The sequence below is a fragment of the Chlamydotis macqueenii genome, chromosome 3 (assembly GCF_036417535.1).
Source record: "Chlamydotis macqueenii isolate bChlMac1 chromosome 3, bChlMac1.mat, whole genome shotgun sequence".
NCBI classification, from domain to species: domain Eukaryota; kingdom Metazoa; phylum Chordata; class Aves; order Otidiformes; family Otididae; genus Chlamydotis; species Chlamydotis macqueenii.
This window is the reverse complement of record NC_141558.1, coordinates 117,840,941-117,860,613: the sequence shown is the minus strand read 5'-3', so window position 1 is coordinate 117,860,613 and position 19,673 is coordinate 117,840,941. Positions and strand designations below refer to the sequence as shown.

General features: G+C 44.9%; 1 protein-coding gene across 12 annotated transcripts in view; it reads left to right on the top strand.

Moving 5' to 3' along the window:
• The first annotated feature begins 4,068 nt into the window (after nt 1-4,068).
• Nucleotides 4,069-19,673, top strand: part of MAP4K3 (mitogen-activated protein kinase kinase kinase kinase 3) — a 97,675-nt gene continuing 82,070 nt past the window's right edge. For 6 of the 12 annotated variants that reach the window (XM_086743685.1, XM_086743683.1, XM_086743682.1 and 3 more), the window contains exons 1-3: nt 4,070-4,363; nt 14,687-14,744; nt 17,146-17,236. In XM_086743685.1, coding sequence (XP_086599811.1) covers nt 4,220-4,363; nt 14,687-14,744; nt 17,146-17,236 — 293 coding nt within the window. In that variant the 5' untranslated portion in view covers nt 4,070-4,219. Of the gene's footprint in view, nt 4,364-4,389; nt 4,410-14,686; nt 14,745-17,145; nt 17,237-18,316; nt 18,522-19,673 lie in introns of those variants that run through there. The other 6 variants (XR_015258023.1, XR_015258024.1, XM_086743686.1 and 3 more) reach the window with 4 other exon arrangements.

Sequence of the window (19,673 nt, the reverse complement as noted above, 5' to 3'; positions counted from 1 at the left end):
GGGCACAGACAGGGAGAGGCGCGAGCCTTGTGGGCCTTGCAGCCCTCACCCTCTGGCTTCCTGCTGGCTGGCCGACTGAGCCTGACTGCAAGAAGTGGAGAGGAGATGAGATGTGAAGAGAACCTGAGAGGCGTCTGCCCGCCTGTTGTGAAGAATTTTTCTTGTGAGAGGAACGGCTGCAGATGCCAAGGTCAGTGAAGAAGGAGAGAGAGGAGTAATGCTGCTCCTGGCCAAGATTCCCCTGCAGCCTGTGGTGATGACCATGGTGGAGCAGGTTGTCCCCCTGCAGCCCATGGAGGTCCACGGAGGGGCAGAGACCCACCTGCAGCCCCTGGAGGACCCCACGCCGGGGCAGGTGGATGCCTGAAGGTGGCTGTGGCCTGTGGAGGGCCCGCTGGGGCAGCTGTTCTGGAGGGACTGCACCTCATGAAAGAAATTGCCCATGCCGGAACAGTTTGAAGAAGAACTGCAGCCCGTGGGAGGAACCCTACGAAGGAGCAGGCGAGGAATGTGAGGAGTTCTTCCCCCAATGAGGAAGCAGCGGCATAAAGTGACTCGTGATGAACTGACCGTAACCCCCATTCCCTCTTCCCCGCTGTACCGCTCAGGGAGGAAGAAGGTAGTAGAGACAATGTTAAGCCTGGGAAGAGGGAGGGGTGGGGGGAGGTTATCTTGTTCTCTGTCTCATTATCCTGCTTTGATTTTAATAATAAATAAATAGTTTTCCCCAAGTTGAGTCTGTTTTGCCTGTAACGGTAACTTTAAGGATTTCTCCCTGTTCTTACAGAATCATAGAATGGTTAGGGTTGGAAGGGACCTTCAAAGGTCATCTAGTCCAACCCCCCTGCAAGAAGCAGGGACATCCCCAACTAGATCAGGTTGCTCAGAGACTCATCTGACCTGGCCTTGAATGTTTCCAGGGATGGGGCTTCCACCACCTCTCTGGGCAACCTGTTCCAGTGTTCTACAACCCTCATCATTGTAAAATATTTTTTCCTTATATCTAATCTAAATCTACCTCCCTCTATTTTAAAACCATTACCCCTCATCCTATCACAACAGGCCCTACTGAACAGCCTCTCCCCATCTTTCTTATAGGTCCCCTTGAGGTACTGGAAGACCACTATAAGGTCTCCCTGGAGCCTCCTCTTCTCCAGGCTGAACAGCCCTGACTCTCTCAGCCTGTCCTCATAGGAGAGGTGCTCCAGACCTCTGATCATCTTTGTGGCCCTCCTCTGGAACCTCGTCCATGTCCTTCTTATGTTGGGGGCTCCAGAACTGGACACAGTACTCCAGGTGGGATCTCACCAGGGCAGAGTAGAGGGGCAGAATCACCTCCTTCGACCTGCTGGCCACGCTCCTCTTGATGCAACCCAGGATGCGGTTGGCCTTCTGGGCCGCAAGGGCACATTGCCTGCTCATGTTGAGCTTCTCATCCACCAGCACTCCCAAGCCCTTCTCCTCAGGGCTGCTCTCGATCCATTCTCCACCCAGCCTGTATTTGTGCCTGGGATTGCCACAACCCAGGTACAGGACCTTGCACTTGGCCTGGTTGAACTTCATGAGGTTGGCACGGGCCCACCTCTCCAGCCTGTCAAGGTCCCTCTGGATGGCATCCCTCCCTTCCAGCGTGTCGACGGCACCACACAGCTTGGTGTCATCGGCGAACTTGCTGAGGGTGCACTCTATCCCACTGTCCATGTCGCCGACAAAGACAGGGCCAGGCCCAACACAGACCCCTGAGGGATGCCACTTGTGACCTGTCTCCACTTGGACATCGAGCTGTTGACCACCACTCTCCAAGTGCAGCCACCCAGCCAACTCCTTATCCACCAAGTGGTCCATCCATCAAACCCTTGTCTCTCCAGTTTAGAGAGAAGGCTGTCGTACGAGATGGTGTCAAAAGCTTTGCACAAGTCCAGGTAGATGATATCCGTTGCTTGTCCCTTGTCCACCGATGCTGTCACCCTGTCATAGAAGTGCCTCTCAAGCCTTCTCAAGCCTCAAGCCTTTTTTCTTGTATTTTGTCTCCCTATTCTCTTGGAGAGTGGAGGGAGTGAGAGAGAGACTGCGTAGTCTGGTCCCGATTGGGGCTAAACTACGACAGGAGGGCAGGGACAGGCAACATTACAGTGGGGGTTTGCTACAGGCCACCTGGTCAGGAAGACCAAGAGGATGAGGCCCTCTATAGACAGATAAGAGCAGCCTCACGGTCACAAGCTCTGGTCCTCATGGGGGACTTCAACCACTCCGACATCTGTTGGAGAGACAACATAGCAGGGCACAGGCAGTCCAGGAGGTTCCTGGAATGCGTGGATGACAGCTTCCTCCTGCAAGTGATAGAGGAGCCAAAGAGAGGTGCTGTGCTGGACCTTGTTCTCACCAACAACAAGGGGCTGGTGGGGAATGTGGAGCTCAAGGGCAGCCTTGGCTGCAGTGACCATTGCCCAGATGGTGGAGTTCAAGATCTTTAGGGCAGCAAGGAAGATGTGCAGCAAGCTCTTTGCCCTGGACTTCAGGAGGGCAGACTTTGGCCTCTTCAGGGATCTGATGGGCAAAGCACTATGGGATACAGTCCTAGAGGGAAAAGGGGCCCAAGAAAGCTAGTTAATATTCAAGGATCAGCTCCTCCAAGCTCAGGAGCAATGCATCTCAACAAAGAGGAAGTTGGGCAAAAACGCCAGCTGGCCTGCATGGATAAAAAAGGAGCTTCTGGACCAAATGAAAAACAAAAAGGAAGCCTACAGAGGGTAGAAGCAAGGACAGGTAGCCTGGGAGGAATACAGAGAAAATATCTGAGCGGTCAGGGATCAGGTAAGGAAGCCTGACGGAATTGAATCTGGCCAGGGATGTCAAAGGCAACAAGAAAAGCTTCTATGGGTACATTGTGGGTAAAAGGAAGACCAGGGAGAATGTGGGCCCTCTCTGGAGGGAAATGGGTGACTTGGTTACCCAGGACATGGAAAAGGCTGAGGTACTCAATGACTTTTTTGCCTCAATCTTCACCAATAAGGGCTCTAGCCACGTCAAGTTGCGGAAAGCAAAAGCAGGGACGGGGAGAATGGAGAACTGTCCACTGTAGGAGAAGAGCAGGTTTTAGACCATCTGAGGAACCTGAAGGTGCACAAGTCCTCAGCAGGTCCTGAAGGAACTGGCGGATGAAGTTGCCAAGCTGTTGTCCATCATATTTGAGAAGTCATGGCAGTCTGATGAGGTTCCTGTTGACTGGAAAAGAGGAAATACAACCTGTGGTTTTAAAAAAGGAAACAAGGAAGACCCAGGCAACTACCGGACAGTCAGTCTCACCTTGTGCCTGGCAAGGTCACGGAGCAGATTCTGCTGGAAAACATGCTAAGGCACATGGAATGCAAGGAGGTGGTTGGTGACAGCCAACATGGCTTCACTAAGGGCAAATAGTGCCTGACCAATTTGGTGGCCTTCTATGAGGGGGTTACAGCATCGGTAGACAAGAGACAACCAATTGATGTCATCCACCTGGACTTGTGCAAAACCTTTGACACTGTCCCGCACAACATCCTTCTCTCTAAACTAGAGAGACATGGGTTTGATAGACAGACCACTCAGTGTATAAAGAATTGGCTGGATGGCCACACTCAAGAGAATTGTGGTCAACAGCTCAATGTCCGGATGGAGATCACTAACCAGTGGTATCCTTCACGGGTCTGTGTTGGTACCAGTACCAGCAAGCAAGCGCTGCCGGTGCCGCCGCGGGTGGGTCTCCTACCGGTGGTCGATGCTGAGCGCCGCCACCCCAGGGCGCACAGACTCAAGCACAGCCCCAGACCACTACCTAGTTGCCCGGCACCGCCCCGCACGGTTGAGGCGGAGGGAGGTACCGAGAGCGACGCGCTCCTTGCACGCCCAGTCGGAGCGGGACGCGGAGATCCCACGAGCTACTTCGCCCGGGCCTGCGAGCAAAACACATGTGATTTACCGCCCCGATGGGCGGGGCCGTCCCGCGCGGCGGGCGCATGTGCAGGACAGGCCACCTCCCCGATGCCGGTCTGCGCAGGGGCAAGAGGTGCCTCACCGCCCCGCCCCGGTGGTCCTTGCACTTGCGCAGTGCGGAGGCCCGGCGCCATGTTGCCGGAGCAGGGGGAGGGGAGGGGGTGAGTGCCGTGGTGTCAGCTTCCCTTCCCTTCTCCTCACCCTGCCCCGGCCCAGGGGTCGGCAGCCGAGCGAGGCCTTCCCCGGCACCATGAGCGGCGGAGGAGGCGGCGGCAGTGGCGGCGGCGGCAGCAGCAGCAGCGGGCGGGTGTGCGACCTCTCCCGGCGCAACCCCCAGGAGGACTTTGAGCTCATCCAGCGTATCGGCAGCGGCACCTACGGCGACGTCTACAAGGTAGACGCAGCTCCGCGATCCGAGGGAGCAGGGGGAAGGTGTCAAGGTGTCGTCTCTCCCTCCTCTACGATTCTGTTGCCAAGCAACCAGGTTATCCCCTCGCCCCCCCCCCCAGATCTGAAGGGGGCTTTCGTTGCCAAGCGTTGTCCCCTCCCCCACGCCCCGGCCCTGAGGAGCTCCCGCCGTTGCGGGCAGCGAGGTCGTGTGTTCCCCCCCCCCCCCAGCAGCCCCATCGCACCAGCCCTAGTCCCGTCCCCCGCGTTTCCGTGCCCCCGGCCTGGCCGCATCTCAGGCTTGGTCGGCCCGTGCGGGACCACGGCGCTCTCCTGGCCTCCTGCAGCCGCCGGGCGTCCGTTTCACGGGCGGAGCCTTGGGACCGGGTCCCCTTCAGACCGAGCCGAGGGCTGTAGGAGTGTGGGAAGCACACGCTTGCTCGCTCGTTTCCAGCCCAAATGTCACTTTAAATCGTGTGCCTGAAGGCGAGCGCGGCTGTTCATCCCGGCTATTGGCCCCCATCGCTGTCTTGGGTGGAAATACCAATTTTTGTGCTTTTATATCTGTAAAACATGAGGCTGACCAGTCGGGGGGCAAACTGGGGAGTCAGGAAAGGTGTCCTTAGGATCATTGTCTTTCATGATTCTGTCCTAACTTCGTAAACATAGGAAAAACAAAGCTAAAGAGACAGCAGCTGAACATAAGTTTGGCTTTTTGGGCTTTATAGCATACTTTCACATTTTTCTCCACTCTGCAGCCTATGTTGTTATTTATGTATCCAGTTGAACTCTGGCCTGGTGAGGCAGGAGAGAAAATTGAAGTTTGTCATGTGCAGCCTGTTGGAAGCATCACTTTAACCACATGCTTCTGATCTGTTTTTGTCGTCACAGAGTGAGTGTGTGTATTTAAGAAAACTTGTATTGTTATGCAGGACTGTAGGGAAACAGAGCCATTCCACAATTTGACGTGCACAAAACTGGTGCTGATGCTGCCTTTGACTCTAAGTGAATGTACCTAGAATTAAGTCTCGTTTGGATTGGGGCAATTTTGGTTTAATCTCCATTCACATAAGTGTTATGAAAGTTTCAGAGCCTAAATCCTCTTGTTACTGTACTCTTAGTGTGCTAACTCCCTGCTTTACTAATTGTTTAATTGAAAGGGGGTTTTGTGTTGTTTTTCCCACCTTGCCACTTTCTTTGAGTATTTGTGTACTAGGCCAGTGTTTTAATTATCCAAATCTACTTGTGTTATGCTTTCTTTTTTTTTTGGTTTTCTGCAAACTGTTATCTTGATGTGCTCAGCTCTATTTCTGTTGCATTTTTTAACTGGCATATTGATGTGGGATATCTTATCAATCACGCTTTTTTGAGTGCTCTGTACGTGACTGATGGATGTGATTTAGCCAAAACATCCGTGTTTATGTTTTAATTTTAATGATGTTACCTCCAACCACAGAGTGAATATTTTTACATTTGCAACACTACTATGTTTCTGAAACCTGTTAAGTTTCATTGGATTTGTCAAGGTTTTCTTGATGATTATCATATTCACATTGCTGTAGCCTTCAGTTTGATGCTCTATGAGTGGTTGGTGTTTGGCACTGCTTGTGACTTTTTTTTATTTGAGGCACAGAAATTTTCTCCTTGCTCAGAGTGGATTTGTTTGTGTTTACAATCTACCTCTGACAGCTGAGATAGAAAGTGATCTATCAGGACCAGGATACAGTAGGCTGGTATTATAATTATCTACTACTTCTAGATGAGAGAGAGGTCATTGCTTTCTGATTAGGTTGTGTGTAGCGTAGGGAGAATGAGACATGCTTTTCTCTTGGTTGGGTTATTGCCCATTTAGTTTTGAGGCAAGGACTTGTCAAAGGCGCCTTCAAAATGGAGCATGGAAGTAGCCCAAAAATAATAATGAAAACTAGTTACTTTTAATGTGACAAAGAGGAAGTAGTATAGTCCTATGCGTCATCCACATGTGAGCTTACTAGAGCTTTATCTTCAATTTCTGAGTGGTTTCATAAAGCCTTTTTCATTTGCTTCATCCTGTTGTCTGTAGGTGAACTTTATGGTTGATGAAATAACTCTGTGAAGTTGAGATTAGCTATGTGAGGATGGGGCTCATCCGTGGTGGGATTTCAGCAGTGGATCCAAGCACTGGATGTATTCAGGCAGCTTCAAACTCTTTGTAAATTGTGGTTTCCTCCCCTTAGCAGGGAGAGCCATGCAGGGAGATTATTCTGCTGTTAGTTAGTAGGGATCATTGCCTTAATAAGATGACAATCTTATTATGTTGACATTCTTGCTAAATGCTGACCTTTCTATAACCTGCTTTCCTGGCAGATTGTTGAGGAGCTGAAAACAGAGCAGGCTGGCGTCTACTTCCTTGCTCTGTTTTACTTGAACCGAGCTGCAACAGGGCATGGGTTACATATTTGATTTGTTTAAAAGAATTTTTTTTTTTTTTTAAAAAGAGGCAGAGTCTCTACTTTGAAGATTTTTGAATTTGAAGTAAGAGCTTGTGGTGCAGGCTGAAGTACAGAGACTCAAAGAGAGTGAGAATATGGGTATGAAATTGCCATTCTAATTGTCTCTGTTCCCAGGCCCTCTGTAATTTATGTTGTTCTTTTGGGTTTGTGTTTACAAGTGCTGCACGTAGTATTCTGGTGGAGACCATGTTATTAATAATGCTACAATTTTCCTATTTGCCCCAATCCTAATACCTTTGGTTGTGGTGGTAACTGCACATAGATTTGAAGTATATCCTGAGGTGATTGTAGGTCCATTTCTTTTGTTCATATGATTAATGTATATGACAGCAGATCTTGGGAAAACAAAAAACAAGTCATTGCCATCTCACATGTCACTTATGTAGTGTGAGTGGACCTTTCCAAAGATTTTCAGCATCTTATTAAAAGAAAGGCCCTCCTTTTTCTTCAGAGTTGTGCTAATCAGTGAGATTATTGTTCCTGCAAAGTTATCTCTTATACATTATCTGCCTTATTTCAGTTTTTTTTTCATAATTTCTGGCTTCAGCCAGTTAACAAATGAAGACACAAAACTCTGTAGGGTGTGCTTTGCTTGAGGTCTCATTTTTAAAAAAGAAAAAGCCTGATTTTCTGCTCCTCAGCCCTTTGGCATGGGCATTGATTTTGGGGAGGGAAGTCACCAAAAGTGGCCATGTATCTACCAACTCAGCTGCTTCCTGCTGAAACTTTCAGATTTTTGTGGGATTTGTCTCTGGGGTACCCTGGTGACTGTTACTGCTTTCAGCTGTCAACTGTGTGTTGAAGTCTCTGGTTTCTGCTAGCACTCCAGAACAGATGAGCCTGAGGAGTCTCCCATTGTGCAGAGTCCTACACAAAGATCTCTTCTCTCTGCCTATGTGTGCTTGCTCCTTTTTCTTGGGGTGGTCCAGTAGGGCATCAGTTCTTCTACAGCTTTGTTGCTTCTGAGATATTGAAACTATGCCTATTAGTTGTGTGCTTTTGAATAGGCATTTTAGTCTTCCTTTCTTCTTGACTGACCTTACAGCTGTTGAAGCTCCTTTTGACTTTGCTAGGAATAAATGTTTATGTTTTGAAGGATCTCTTTTCAGCTTTAATTGTCTTTTGAAGCTTCTTAGGCAGGAAGAGAGAGGGGTGGATGTTTTGACATCCCGTTTTTACTGCACTGAGTAAGTACTACAGGGCTGGTTTCTGTGACTCTGGTTTCCTTAACCAAGAATTCATGCCTTGCGTAGGGATTCTGGTTTGCCTTCGTTTTAGATCTTTTTGTTTACCATCACCTTGGTCAAAGCAGTGCTTTCTGAAGTTGTAGCTGAGTCATTCCCAGAATGTGGAACCTAATTATTTTTATCGTAGTTCAATTCCTGTTAATGACAGTTGTGACTTTGTAGGATGGGCTGAACTGATGTAACAGCTTACTGTTACCTGTGAGGGGCTCCTGGCTGTCTTGTACGCTTACTTCGTGTTAGCTCTAGTGCTCAGCATGATGCCTGGGCCAGCGCAGTTTGCTGACCTGGCAAAAACACCAACCAAAAAAAAAGGAGAGGCAGGTAGGCTTCTGCTGGCTTGGAGAGTTGAATCAGGTCCTGGGGCAGTTGTGTGGGTTTGAGAGAGGCTGAAGGGGAGGACTGTAGGGCCGGAATCCAGGGTGTTGGGAAGCTGTTTGGGTGCATTTTCTTGAAGAGCAGAGCTGATCTGGGTCAGGAAGCCTGTCTATGCCCTGGGACTGGTTATCTCGTGAAGTAGCAACTTGTTCAGAGATCACTCCTCTGCATTTTCTTAAACAATCCACTTAGGAAGTAGTCAAAACCAGAAGTGCTCTGTTTTTAGTGTCTTAGACTTTGCTTTTTAGCCTAGTTTTTGTGGCAGTATTATACGCTTTCTATTACCAGCTTCTATTTGAGGGACAAATATGAACTTGGAGAGAGATTTACCTCCTTGGACCTTGGATTTTGTGTCTAGACTGATTCAGCTGCACAGACCTCTCCTTCTTATGAATCCGCTGTTGTGGCCGATATTAAGGATAGTGCTAAATACTAGCCTTCCTCCTCCTGTTCTTTTCAGACACACAGCATGCACATCTCTAGCTCAGCTGGTGTTTCCCAACAGAGCCCCTCTGTGTACTGCCCTACTCCATTGCTCTTTCCTTTTCTTTTACGGAGTCATAAAGCCTTTCCAGTTGTGAGGCATTTTGGCTAATGAATTTTTGTGTAATGGAACGACAACGAAACTTGTATTTTTCTAGATTTTGTTTCTTGTGGGTGGCAGTTGTTTTACATAGAATTTTGATCTAATACTCTGTTTTCACACAGATGCTAGTGATTATTTCCTGTTTAATTAGGTAGTACTTCTCCAGCTTGACTTAGTGGTTGGTGAATTTGTTTTTTTTTCAGGCTCCTTCTCAGATATGGCAATCTAGATTTCTGGAAGAGCATCTTTCTTTTAGCTGCTGATAGAATAAGGAATATATGGTTTTCCACAGCAGACATTGTATAAATGCTGTACACATGTAGTAAATTTGTCCTGGTTTTATTTAGTGAGGGGGGCCTGTGGTGGCAGCTTCTGTAAGAAGCTGCTAGAAGTTGTTTCACCTGTGTCCGGTGGACTCAGCTGGACCTAGGGTGGACCCACTCCTGGCCAGGGCCGAGCCAATTGGTAGCAGAATTTTCCCTGATAATGCTTCTGCTTCTGTGATAACGTATTTAAGAAGGGGAAAACAGGAAAAAAAAAAAAGATGTGAAGAAGCTGGAGCAGGGGGAGGCATGAGCCTTGTGGGCCTTGCGTCCCTCACCCTCTGGCCTCCTGCCAGGCGGCTGTCTGGGCCTGACTCGGCCCAGCCTGGCTGCAAGAAGTGGAGAGGAGATGAGATGTGAAGAGAACCTGAGAGAGGCATCTGCCTGCCTGTTGTGAAGAATTTCTTGTGAGAGGAACAGCTGCAGGTGCCAAGGTCAGTGAAGAAGGAGGGGGAGGAGTAATGCTGCTCCTGCCAGAGATTCCCGTGCAGCCCCTGGTGAGGCAGGTTGTCCCCCTGCAGCCCATGGAGGCCCACGGAGGAGCAGAGATCCACCTGCAGCCTGTGGAGGACCCCATGTCAGGGCAGGCAGATAACTGAAGGAGGCTGTGGCCTGTGGAGGGCCTGCTGGGGCAGCTGTTCTGGACAGACTGCGCCTCGTGATAAAAAATGACCCGTGCCAGAGCAGTTTCACAAAGGACTGTGGCCCGTGGGAGGGACCCCACACTGGAGTAGGAGAGGAACATAAGGAGCTCTTCCCCTGGTGAGGAAGGAGCAGCGTAAAGTGATGTGTGATGAACTGACCATGACCCCCATTCCCTCTTCCCCCCTGTGCCACTCGGGGTGGGGAAGGAGGTAGAGATAGTGTTAAGCCTGGGAAGAGGGAGGGGTGGGGGGAAGTTATCTTGTTCTCTGTCTCATTATCTTGCTTTGGTTTTTATAATAAACAAATAGTTTTTCCCAAGTTGAGTCTGTTTTTCCTGTATAAATAACTTTAAGGATCTCTCCCTGTTCTTATCTCAAACCTTGAGCCTTTTTTCTTATGTTATCTCTCCCTGTTCTCTCGAAAGGTGGGGGGAGTGAGAGAGAGACTGTGTAGTTTGGTCCTTTGTTTCCCTATGGTCAGGATGGTCTCTTTTTGAGGGGGGTTGGTTGCTTTTTTTGTTTGTTTGTTTGGTTTTTTAATACCCAGATTAACAAAGGGAATTTGTATTCTTACTTGTAGCAACATCTTTAATCGTAATAACCCAAATGGAATAGGATGCAAAGTGATAACTTATTCAGCTTGTTGACTTGAAGTCGTGCTTTCTTAAGTAACAATTAATGCCCTTATGACGTGCGGAAAGCAGACTCCACAATCTGTAAGATTGTAAAGTAGGTATGTTTATTCGGCGCCGGGCAGCACGGGGGGTAGTCCCGCCAAAATCGTGCGCGCCTGGCATGGCAATTCACTTTGAATTTTATACAACCAAGTGTTACATATGCATGAAGTTAAAAAAACACGCCTATACATATGCATGAGCTATCCCCGCTCCGTATTAAAATTAGTTCCAAGAGGTCATTTAGGTATTACAATTAGTTCCAAGAAGTCATTTGTCCAGTTTTAGCTGGCTCCTGAAGGAGGCCCCTTGGTTCTTATCAGGACTGTCCTTGTGTGGGAGGTGCAGGACTTCTCGCAGGAGACCCCTTGGTTCTTATCAGGACTGTCCTTGTGCGGGAGGTGCAGGACTTCTCACTTCAGATAAAGAGTTCAAAGCACAAAGCAAGACCCCTCGGTTGGGGAATACAAGACTTCCCCCCCTCGGGTAGTTTTTACAATAGCTAGTTAGCAAAGCATCAAACGCTATTTGTATTAGCATGCACAGCAATAATCAATAAATGCCATATCTATTAAAGTTTCCTTAGCCCCTCTTCTCACTTAAGCAGTTGGTAGCCTGCTGTTCCTAAAGGCATTGGTGACCTGTGTTAAATCAGATGTTGTTCCTCCTTTCTGGCTTTTCATGAGCCGGGGGGGATGGTCCAGAGAATGTCCTGCTGGCCGAAGAGTCCCACTAGTGCTGGTGTTGAAGAAAGGAAGCAATGCCTAACCTGAAGGTGGAAAGACACAGTCTTTGTTCTTTCTTGTCCACAATTTTGAACAATTCTTTTGAAAATATGACATTGAAGAAAAAAATCTCTTTGCAGTGGGAGGGGGCCAAATTAACTACAAGATATGGAGAGCACAGGTTTGGCAAGGCTGCCTGCTGCTCAGACTCCATTCCTTTGGCTGGGATTTTGCATGTCCTGCTCCAGATGTATCTATAAATTTGTCTACTATTGGTAGTTTTCTGCCATCATTATCATGTAATCACTTTGTGATTAGTATCCTCATACATTTTGATCAAATTTGTTTTGAAGTTCTCACTAGCTCCTACCTACCTTCTTTATTGTTTTAGTTGCCATACCACTCTGCAGTGCTCCATAGTGACCTATGGAGCCATAGTCAGAGAAGCAAATTCCTGACAGCTGGGCACAGTATTGTTAAGTATTAATAAATTTGAAACTAATCCTTACCAAACATTATTTTGCTAAACCAGCAGTGTCCCAGAAGCCTCTGAAATTTTTCCAGCTTGGCTTGCACGTCCCAGCTGCATGCAGGGTGCATAACTTGAGGATCTCCTCACTTGTATCCACTACAGTTGTGTCTCACCTTACTAGTACAAGTTGCCCCAGAACAAGTCTTTAAGCTTTAACAAGACACCCTGATGAGCTCAGGTCTTTGTTTAAAGCTTTGGTAATTTTTCTTGTTAATCATGGAGGTTGAAAACTGCTGACTTTTGATTCATGAACATCTTGCCTCTGTGTGTGTTTCTCACTATGAAAATAATGTGTTGGGAAAAGAAGAAAAGAATAAAAATCCTAGCTCATACTTTGGTGGTGCCACTTTCTCCTGTGTTGCCTTTATTCTCTGGTACAGATAAAAGGAACTCCTATTTTTGCTATTCTTAATATCTTTGTTCCACCATACAGTTATGAGACCTGTCTGTCATTGGTGAGGTGGGCAAATAATAACTTACAAGGAAGGTTGTCAGAGAAAATTCATCTTTGTAGTTGTTTTTTCCAGTCTGACAAGTTTGGGCTACTGATTGACTTTTATAAAGATTCCTGCTGATCTCAAGATCTATCCATAACCATCTGCCTGCAAATTGTTTGCAAAAGCCAGTACTCCCAGCATTGCAGAAGACCATTGCCACACCGAGGAGGTTTGAGATCAGCTGTGCTGGGAATGACCTGAGTACATTTCTGAACACAGGAATACACATTGCGTTTATTTCCAGACTTTGTTGCTGGCTGTTCTTTTATAGTCATAGGGTTTTTTTCCCCCTCCACTTATGGTTTCACAACCAGCTCTCAAGCTGCAATGTTAAAAATCATTACATTAGAGTATTTGGTGAGTCTTGTGGCCACTCAATAAAAGGTGTGTACTCTTGAGCCCCTGAAGTGACTTAAATGAGACCATTAGCCACTGTCTTCGTAGTTAAATTCTGTAATTCTGGCCTTTTTTTATTTGGAAGTGGATGACAGAAGAAACAAAAGCAGGACTGGTCTCACCTTCTGCACCCTGTGTAGGAGGTAGAGTGGGCATACTATTGAGTGCAGAGGTGGTCCAGCACAGTGCAGCTCTGGGTGCCAAGACTCCCCTGGGGAGAGGAGAGGCTGTAACTGAGCACCCTTCAGGAGCTGCTGCTTTGGTGTGGGGGAGCAGCTTTGCTGCCTTCTCCCCGTAGCTGGGTGCAGGGGCACGAAAGTGTCCTGAAAGCACTGGACAAATGGCTCCTCTGTTTTCAGTTAATAGCCAAATGCAGCAGTTCTAGAAGAGAAATTATTATGCATATTGCTTCTTAATGGCTTTTAAAAAATGTAGCTTCCTTGGTTGCTCAGTAGAACGTAGGCCTTAGCGTGACAGAGCCCAGCACAAAATGCAGTTAAGCTGCTGAGTAATTGTTGCTGAAGTTGGCCACAGAGCTGCTGTGTGCATGAGGGGAATGCTTTCCAACTCCTTTGTTTGCTGGCTTGTTTTCTTCTTGCAGCAAGGGGAGGCCTGGAGCAACTCTCCAGGCTGAGAGAGAGTTGGGGCTGTTCAGACTGGAGAAAAGAAGGCTTCGGGGAGACCTGATAGCGGTCTTCCAGTACCTCAAGGGGGCCTACAGGAAAGATGGGGAGAGACTGTTTAGTAGGGCCTGTTGCAATAAGACAAGGAGTAATGGTTTTAAAATAGTGGGGGGTAGATTTAGATTGGAAATTAGGAAAAAAATTTTTACAATGCGAATTATAAAACACTGGAACAGGTTGCCCAGAAAGGTGGTGGAGGCCCCATCCCTGGAAATGTTCAAGGCCAGGCTGGATGAGGCTCTGAGCAGCCTGATCTAGTTGTGGATGTCCCTGTTCCTTGCAGGGGGGTTGGGCTAGATGACCTTTGAAGGTCCCTTCCAACCCTAACCATTCCATGATTCTAGGATGCTGTCACTGGTGGAGAGTAAGGGCCGGGGGCATGTAGTGAAAGGAGCAGGAAGCCCTGCATCACTCTGATGGGAGTCTTGGAAGCAGTTGCGTATGCTGCAGGGTGCTCCCTGGGCCCTGCTTGTCAGCTGTGAGATCCGTGTGGGTTATAACTGCTTTGCAGTCAGTGGCTCAGCGATCGGTTTATGATGGGTTTTAATATGAAAGTACTGCACCGTCAAGGACTTGCGTAATTTAGGGCTGTTGTGTGTCAGCGCAAGGCTCCTGGAGCATACTTAAAGCTTCAGATCTTGGTACAAATTAGCTGCCTACTGGGATTTTTTTGAGATAACCTTCTTTGTTGTTAGAAAATTAATGCAGGTTGAGAAGTTTTGTTGTTAGAGTGCTTCCTGCAAATGCATACTGGAGAAGAGCGTGCTAGCTAGAGATTTCTTGGTGTTTGGTTCACTGTCGTTAAGCACAGACATGGATTATTTTAAGTAAGTGTTTTGGCTGTAGCAGAACTCAATGAGGATGCTTATCTAATGAAAATATATGCCTTAAGCCCAATAAAAAATAAATGCATGGAAAAAAAGAATTCTAACCTTGCAAGAAATGTAAATATACAAGATGTTTTAATTATTGACTCCTGAAGTTGTTTTTGCTTAAAGAAACCCCAATGAGTGGCTTCACTGTTTTAGACCCTTGTGTGTCTCAGTTGCTATTTGCCTCAGTGTGTCAAAGAATGTCAAGTTGAGAATGTAGAGCTGATTGCTGTGTTCTGGTCTCTAAGTATGGTTTTGGTTTTTTGTTTGTTTGTTTTTTGTAGGCTCGAAATGTCAACACGGGTGAGCTAGCAGCCATTAAAGTAATAAAACTAGAACCAGGTAAGTGTTTCTTAACTGAAATAGGCCATGGAAACTAAGTATTTTCATGCTTAAGTTACAATTGTACAAAACCAGTTGAGTCCACTTATTGAAAGAAGGGATAACTGTTGCCTTTTAGTGTAGGGCGAAATACACTGTTCTAAAAAAATAACAAGCACGACAGCAAGATGTGAGAGGAAAACTGTAACGGGAGAACAGTTCAGGGAAAGCTGATGTAAAATTTCAGTGAGAGTTGCGAGTTTTTGCTCTTAAGTACTGTTGATTTCAACCCATGTGTTACAAACCCCCGTGTAGAACAAAAGCAATGAGGAAGCCAGCAAGGCAGAAAAGAACTCACCCGGAGAGAGAGTAGAGGGAGAAATAAAAAGAAGGAAGGATGAAATAGTACGTGAGAACTAGTATCTGGGAATTGAGTACATTTCCTGAAATTCTCTTGGAGTCTCTGATTAAGACTTCATTGTATGCTAGATTTATGCTTGAACTGTGCTTATGTGGTGATTTCACAAAGTACATATGCTATACAGATCAATTATCAGCCTGCAGTGTTCTTCTATTAATATGGCTAGACTTGTTGAACAAGAGTACAGTAATATAGGAGGTAAAATGTCCAGACATTTTGTTTAACTCATAACTGTTGATGTTCCCTTTAAGGGTTTAGTGTTAAGGGGGGTTTAATATTTTAACTACTACCTGGTTTGATCCTTGAGGTCTATGCAGGCAAGAAGAGAAAAAAGTTACTAATTTCTTCCGTTTTTTTCTCTTACAATTCTGGAAGTGATTTAAAATGTGTTTATTTAATGTATGCATATTTAAAAAAAGAATCAAGATAGGACAGTATGTTACTATGTAGTTCCAAAGTGTATGTTCATCACACTTTTTATTCACACTGAAGGTTGTGGTTTTAGGTGATCTTGTCTAGTTCTGCTTTGGCTTTTCATGTCAGTTCCTATTGCTGGAGAACATGGCTGTGCATGATGTGGGTTACCAGTCCAGCTAAGACAAGCAGCCGTGCTGTGTCTCCCTGTGGGACTGTCAAGAGAAAACTCCTCATCCTGTACTGATGGGGATAACTGGCATCTTGCAGCTGAATCGAGTATTTTTGGCAGCCTTTGGGTACCTGAATGGTGCACAGAGAATAAGCTTTAGCTACCCTCTGTTTGCTCAGCAAGCTCAGTTTCTCTCTGTAGTTGTCACTTCCAGTTGTGGTAGAGGCTTGACTAACAGCTTCAGCCGGGCAACGTCCACATTCCAGAAGTGTGGTACTGGCTTTCTTTGCAAGTTTTGCAGATCAGGGGAGAGCGTGAAGATTAAGGGCTAGGAATGTTTAGGCACTTACTCTAAAGCTTAGACTGCTTTTGGATGCAAATAAAACACTGGTGGAATCCTGGAGGAATAGTGTCCTTTCACGGAGACACTCGTCCTCATGTGAAAATAATTTCTTGTTTACTTTTCAGCATTCACATTTTTAAAGGTCTAGCCAGGATGCAGCAAGCCATCTGCAATACACCACGGATAGCAGACAGTCCGTTGTGATGTTAACTTCCAGCTTGTGGTTTGAAATTTGTTTTCAGTTAAATAAAATATACATGAATATGTGTAAGATACTGAACTGCAAGAGAGTACTTGACATGTATTTCTTAAAAAAAATTAATTAAAAAGTCTGTCGAATACCTGTTACCAACATTCTCTTACATGTTAATGTCTTTCTCACATTCACTCTTCAACTTACCTACAAAACCCCTGCACAACAATCCCTAAACAAGAATGTCTCCAGGGAAACATAGTGGGTTTTCAATTTCAGACATGATTTTCTCAGCCTACACATCTGGTAAGAATCTTTTCTAGAAAGACAGGGAGGGACAACTGAGATAAGACTCAGATTAATGCCACAGCTGTGTCAATGTTTTATCTGGACATACATTTACAGACTGTGCATAACGTATGTGCTTACCAAGTTTATTGAAAAGGTGCAGCAGCAGTGTACTATTGAATGTTTTCTGCTGAGGAAGATGATCTAATAGGTGTTGAACATGTGGCCAAAAATAGCAAAGTTTTGTCATGCTTTTAAGAACCTGGGCTATTGGCAAGGCATATGGACACAGCAGGGTCTTGGGGGAAAATAAAGACTTTAGAAAGAGCTATGACCAATATCATAAGACGTATTAGATAGCAGATCTGAGGTCCATCTGGCCTAGAATGAAACTTCTTAAGAATATAGTTACTTATTGCTAAGCCCTTGCTAATAAATATTGATTTACAGCTGCTTTATATATCTTGAGAAACTGGCAGATAATTAGTTCTAATTACTCAAAATGTTTATTTTATAAACATATACTGAAAGTCTAGTTGAGATGTAAGTATGAACCAGGTCAATTAAAATATTCATTCTTCTGCTTTTCAGGAGAAGATTTTGCTGTTGTGCAGCAGGAAATCATTATGATGAAAGACTGTAAACATCCAAACATTGTTGCTTATTTTGGCAGCTATCTCAGGTACAGTTTGTTTCTTTTACTCACTTAAAAATGCCTCTCTATCTCCCTGTAAAAGATAGGTCTATAAGGTGATTTAAGCAAAATATAATTTACCAAATAATTATTATCCACTTGTATATTATTTTTTTTCAATTACCTTAAAATCTGTTTTGTTTACAGTATCTCTCTATAAATAATGTTTCTCTTAGTAAAATCTTTCAGTGACCATGTAGTCATATTTCCTTGGAAAAGAGTTGCCATTTAAAAGCTTTGGATTTAATAGATAAATGGAAAATTAAGCAAAATATTACACGTATGAAGAAAGAGTCTGTGTATATAGTATCTTTTAAATCTATTTCAGTAAAATCTCTTCAATTTTCAAAACTTTGGGAAGTATAAATATTGCATAATACAGATAGAGTTCTCAAATGTTCTGACTTAACTAATGTTGACATGTAAAATTGTATGAGAACTTAAAATTGAATTATGACAAAATAGGGAGGAAAAAAAATTTTGTTTTTTTTCCTTGCTTAAGAGTAGTAGTGCTTATGTTAAACTTTAAGGACAAGTTCATACTGGTGTAACTAAGAGTGCAGCCTTTAAAAAGCCCACTGGTGATTTGTGTTTTGAAATTGTTTTGAAGTCTAAAAATGGTTGATATTTTAACTCTTTTATCTTTACTTTTCTCTTTTGAGCTGCAGAGTTGTTTAGGATACTTAATGTAGTAGTTGTAAATTGTTCTGTCTCATTCTTTTGTGTAATTCCTTTTGTAAAGTGTTATGCTTAGTCGTTGCAAGTACACTAAACTCATACTCCATACAACGTTTCAGTATTGAGAAAATTGATGGCTAGTTTCTCATAATGTTTGCTATTACAGTTCTTCTTAATATGTCCTGACAAATGTTTTATGCCAGATATAGCAATTGCTTGATATTCAAGGGCTACACCTTTTAGTACTGGATTTTGTGGACCTAATGTCATAATTTTAGGCATATAATGCCATGTAATAAAAAGCTTTTAAAAGGCTCTAAAAAGTCATGATGGTTTTTATTGCAGAAGCTTCTTGTTCCTCTCAGGTATTCTCATCTCTTCTGTCTACGTGGGGACAGTATAGATGGGACATGGTAGCTCTGTCTGTTGTGAAGTTTTCTAGACCCTGTTCATAATGGGAAGATGCCAAGTTGAGTTAGTCATACATGTGCTAGACTGCAGCAGCTCCAGCTGAAATTCTCCATGATGGCTATCTACTACAGCCAAAAGCTTTTCAGCAATATAGGCCAAGTGCTTTTGGATTGGGGATGAGAAGGTATATGTGGTGTTTTCACATGTAAAATTTTGGTATATGAAAGCCTTTCAACAACAAAAAAAACCCCAAACATATTTGAAGCAGGTATATATGACAGAATTTGGCTCTTCTATTTGGAATATGTATTTTATTTTAAAAATCCTTTCAAATTTGACCAAGTTGTCTTCTGAAATACTGTGTTTCTTTTACTTTCACTCCAGATCAGCTAGAACTTAGGAAATAGCAGTTACTGTTTTTTTTTTCTAGCCAGCAGTGTCTGATTTGGTGCATGTTTGCAGTACTACAGAACAGCTAACACACGCTCCCTGGTTTGCTTGGCTGTTGTCAAGCTTGCCTTATTTTGCTCTGGGATAAGCAGGGACAGGATGTTGAATTGGCAAGTGTGGAGCGCTTTGTGGTGCTCTTAGTGACCTTGATAATGAATGTCTGCATAGCTGAAGCAAACTGAAATTGGACAAGTTGAGTGTGCCAGAAATTGAAGGCAGTGTTGGGGAAGAAGAGAAAGTCCTAGCAATAAGTGCTAGAGGAGGGAGAGGTCTCATGCAGAAGCTCAGCTGACTAATCCTGTCCTGAGGAGTTTCTTGTCCCTGCCTCTTGTATTCAGTGTCTTGAATAGCCCTGGACACTCACTGAAACTATGTTTTGTTACTGGTGGTGTTCATTTTATCTTTCTCCGTATCAGCATCTTGTTAGCTTTTGTCTGATGAGTGAAAGTATTGTGTGCTGACAGATGCAATTCAAGTCAATAGAATGTGTTTTGGATTATATTTGCTTTATAGTAATTTCAAAGGTCTGTAGTGGAAAAGCTTGTTATATTAGTACTTCACAGACATCGTTTAGTGTCGAGCATGAAGGAAGCTTCCAAAAGCAAATGTATTTTCAGAATAAAATTAGGTGGAAATGCACTGCAAGTATAAGAAAGAAGAGGAAAACAAGCCATTGAGTAGCCCATTAGCTGAATACAATCTGCATGCTACACTGGGCAAGGCTGGGAGTGTGTGTTTGTCTGCTGCTTGCATTACCATGTGTGCATGTGCAGGAAGGGATCAAAGTCTGAAGATAAAATCAACAAGCCATGTTGTTCTGGCATCCTATATCTCAAAGGATGCTTGTCTTGGCAGCCTGAATGCTTTTTTAATGCCAGGCTGGTCT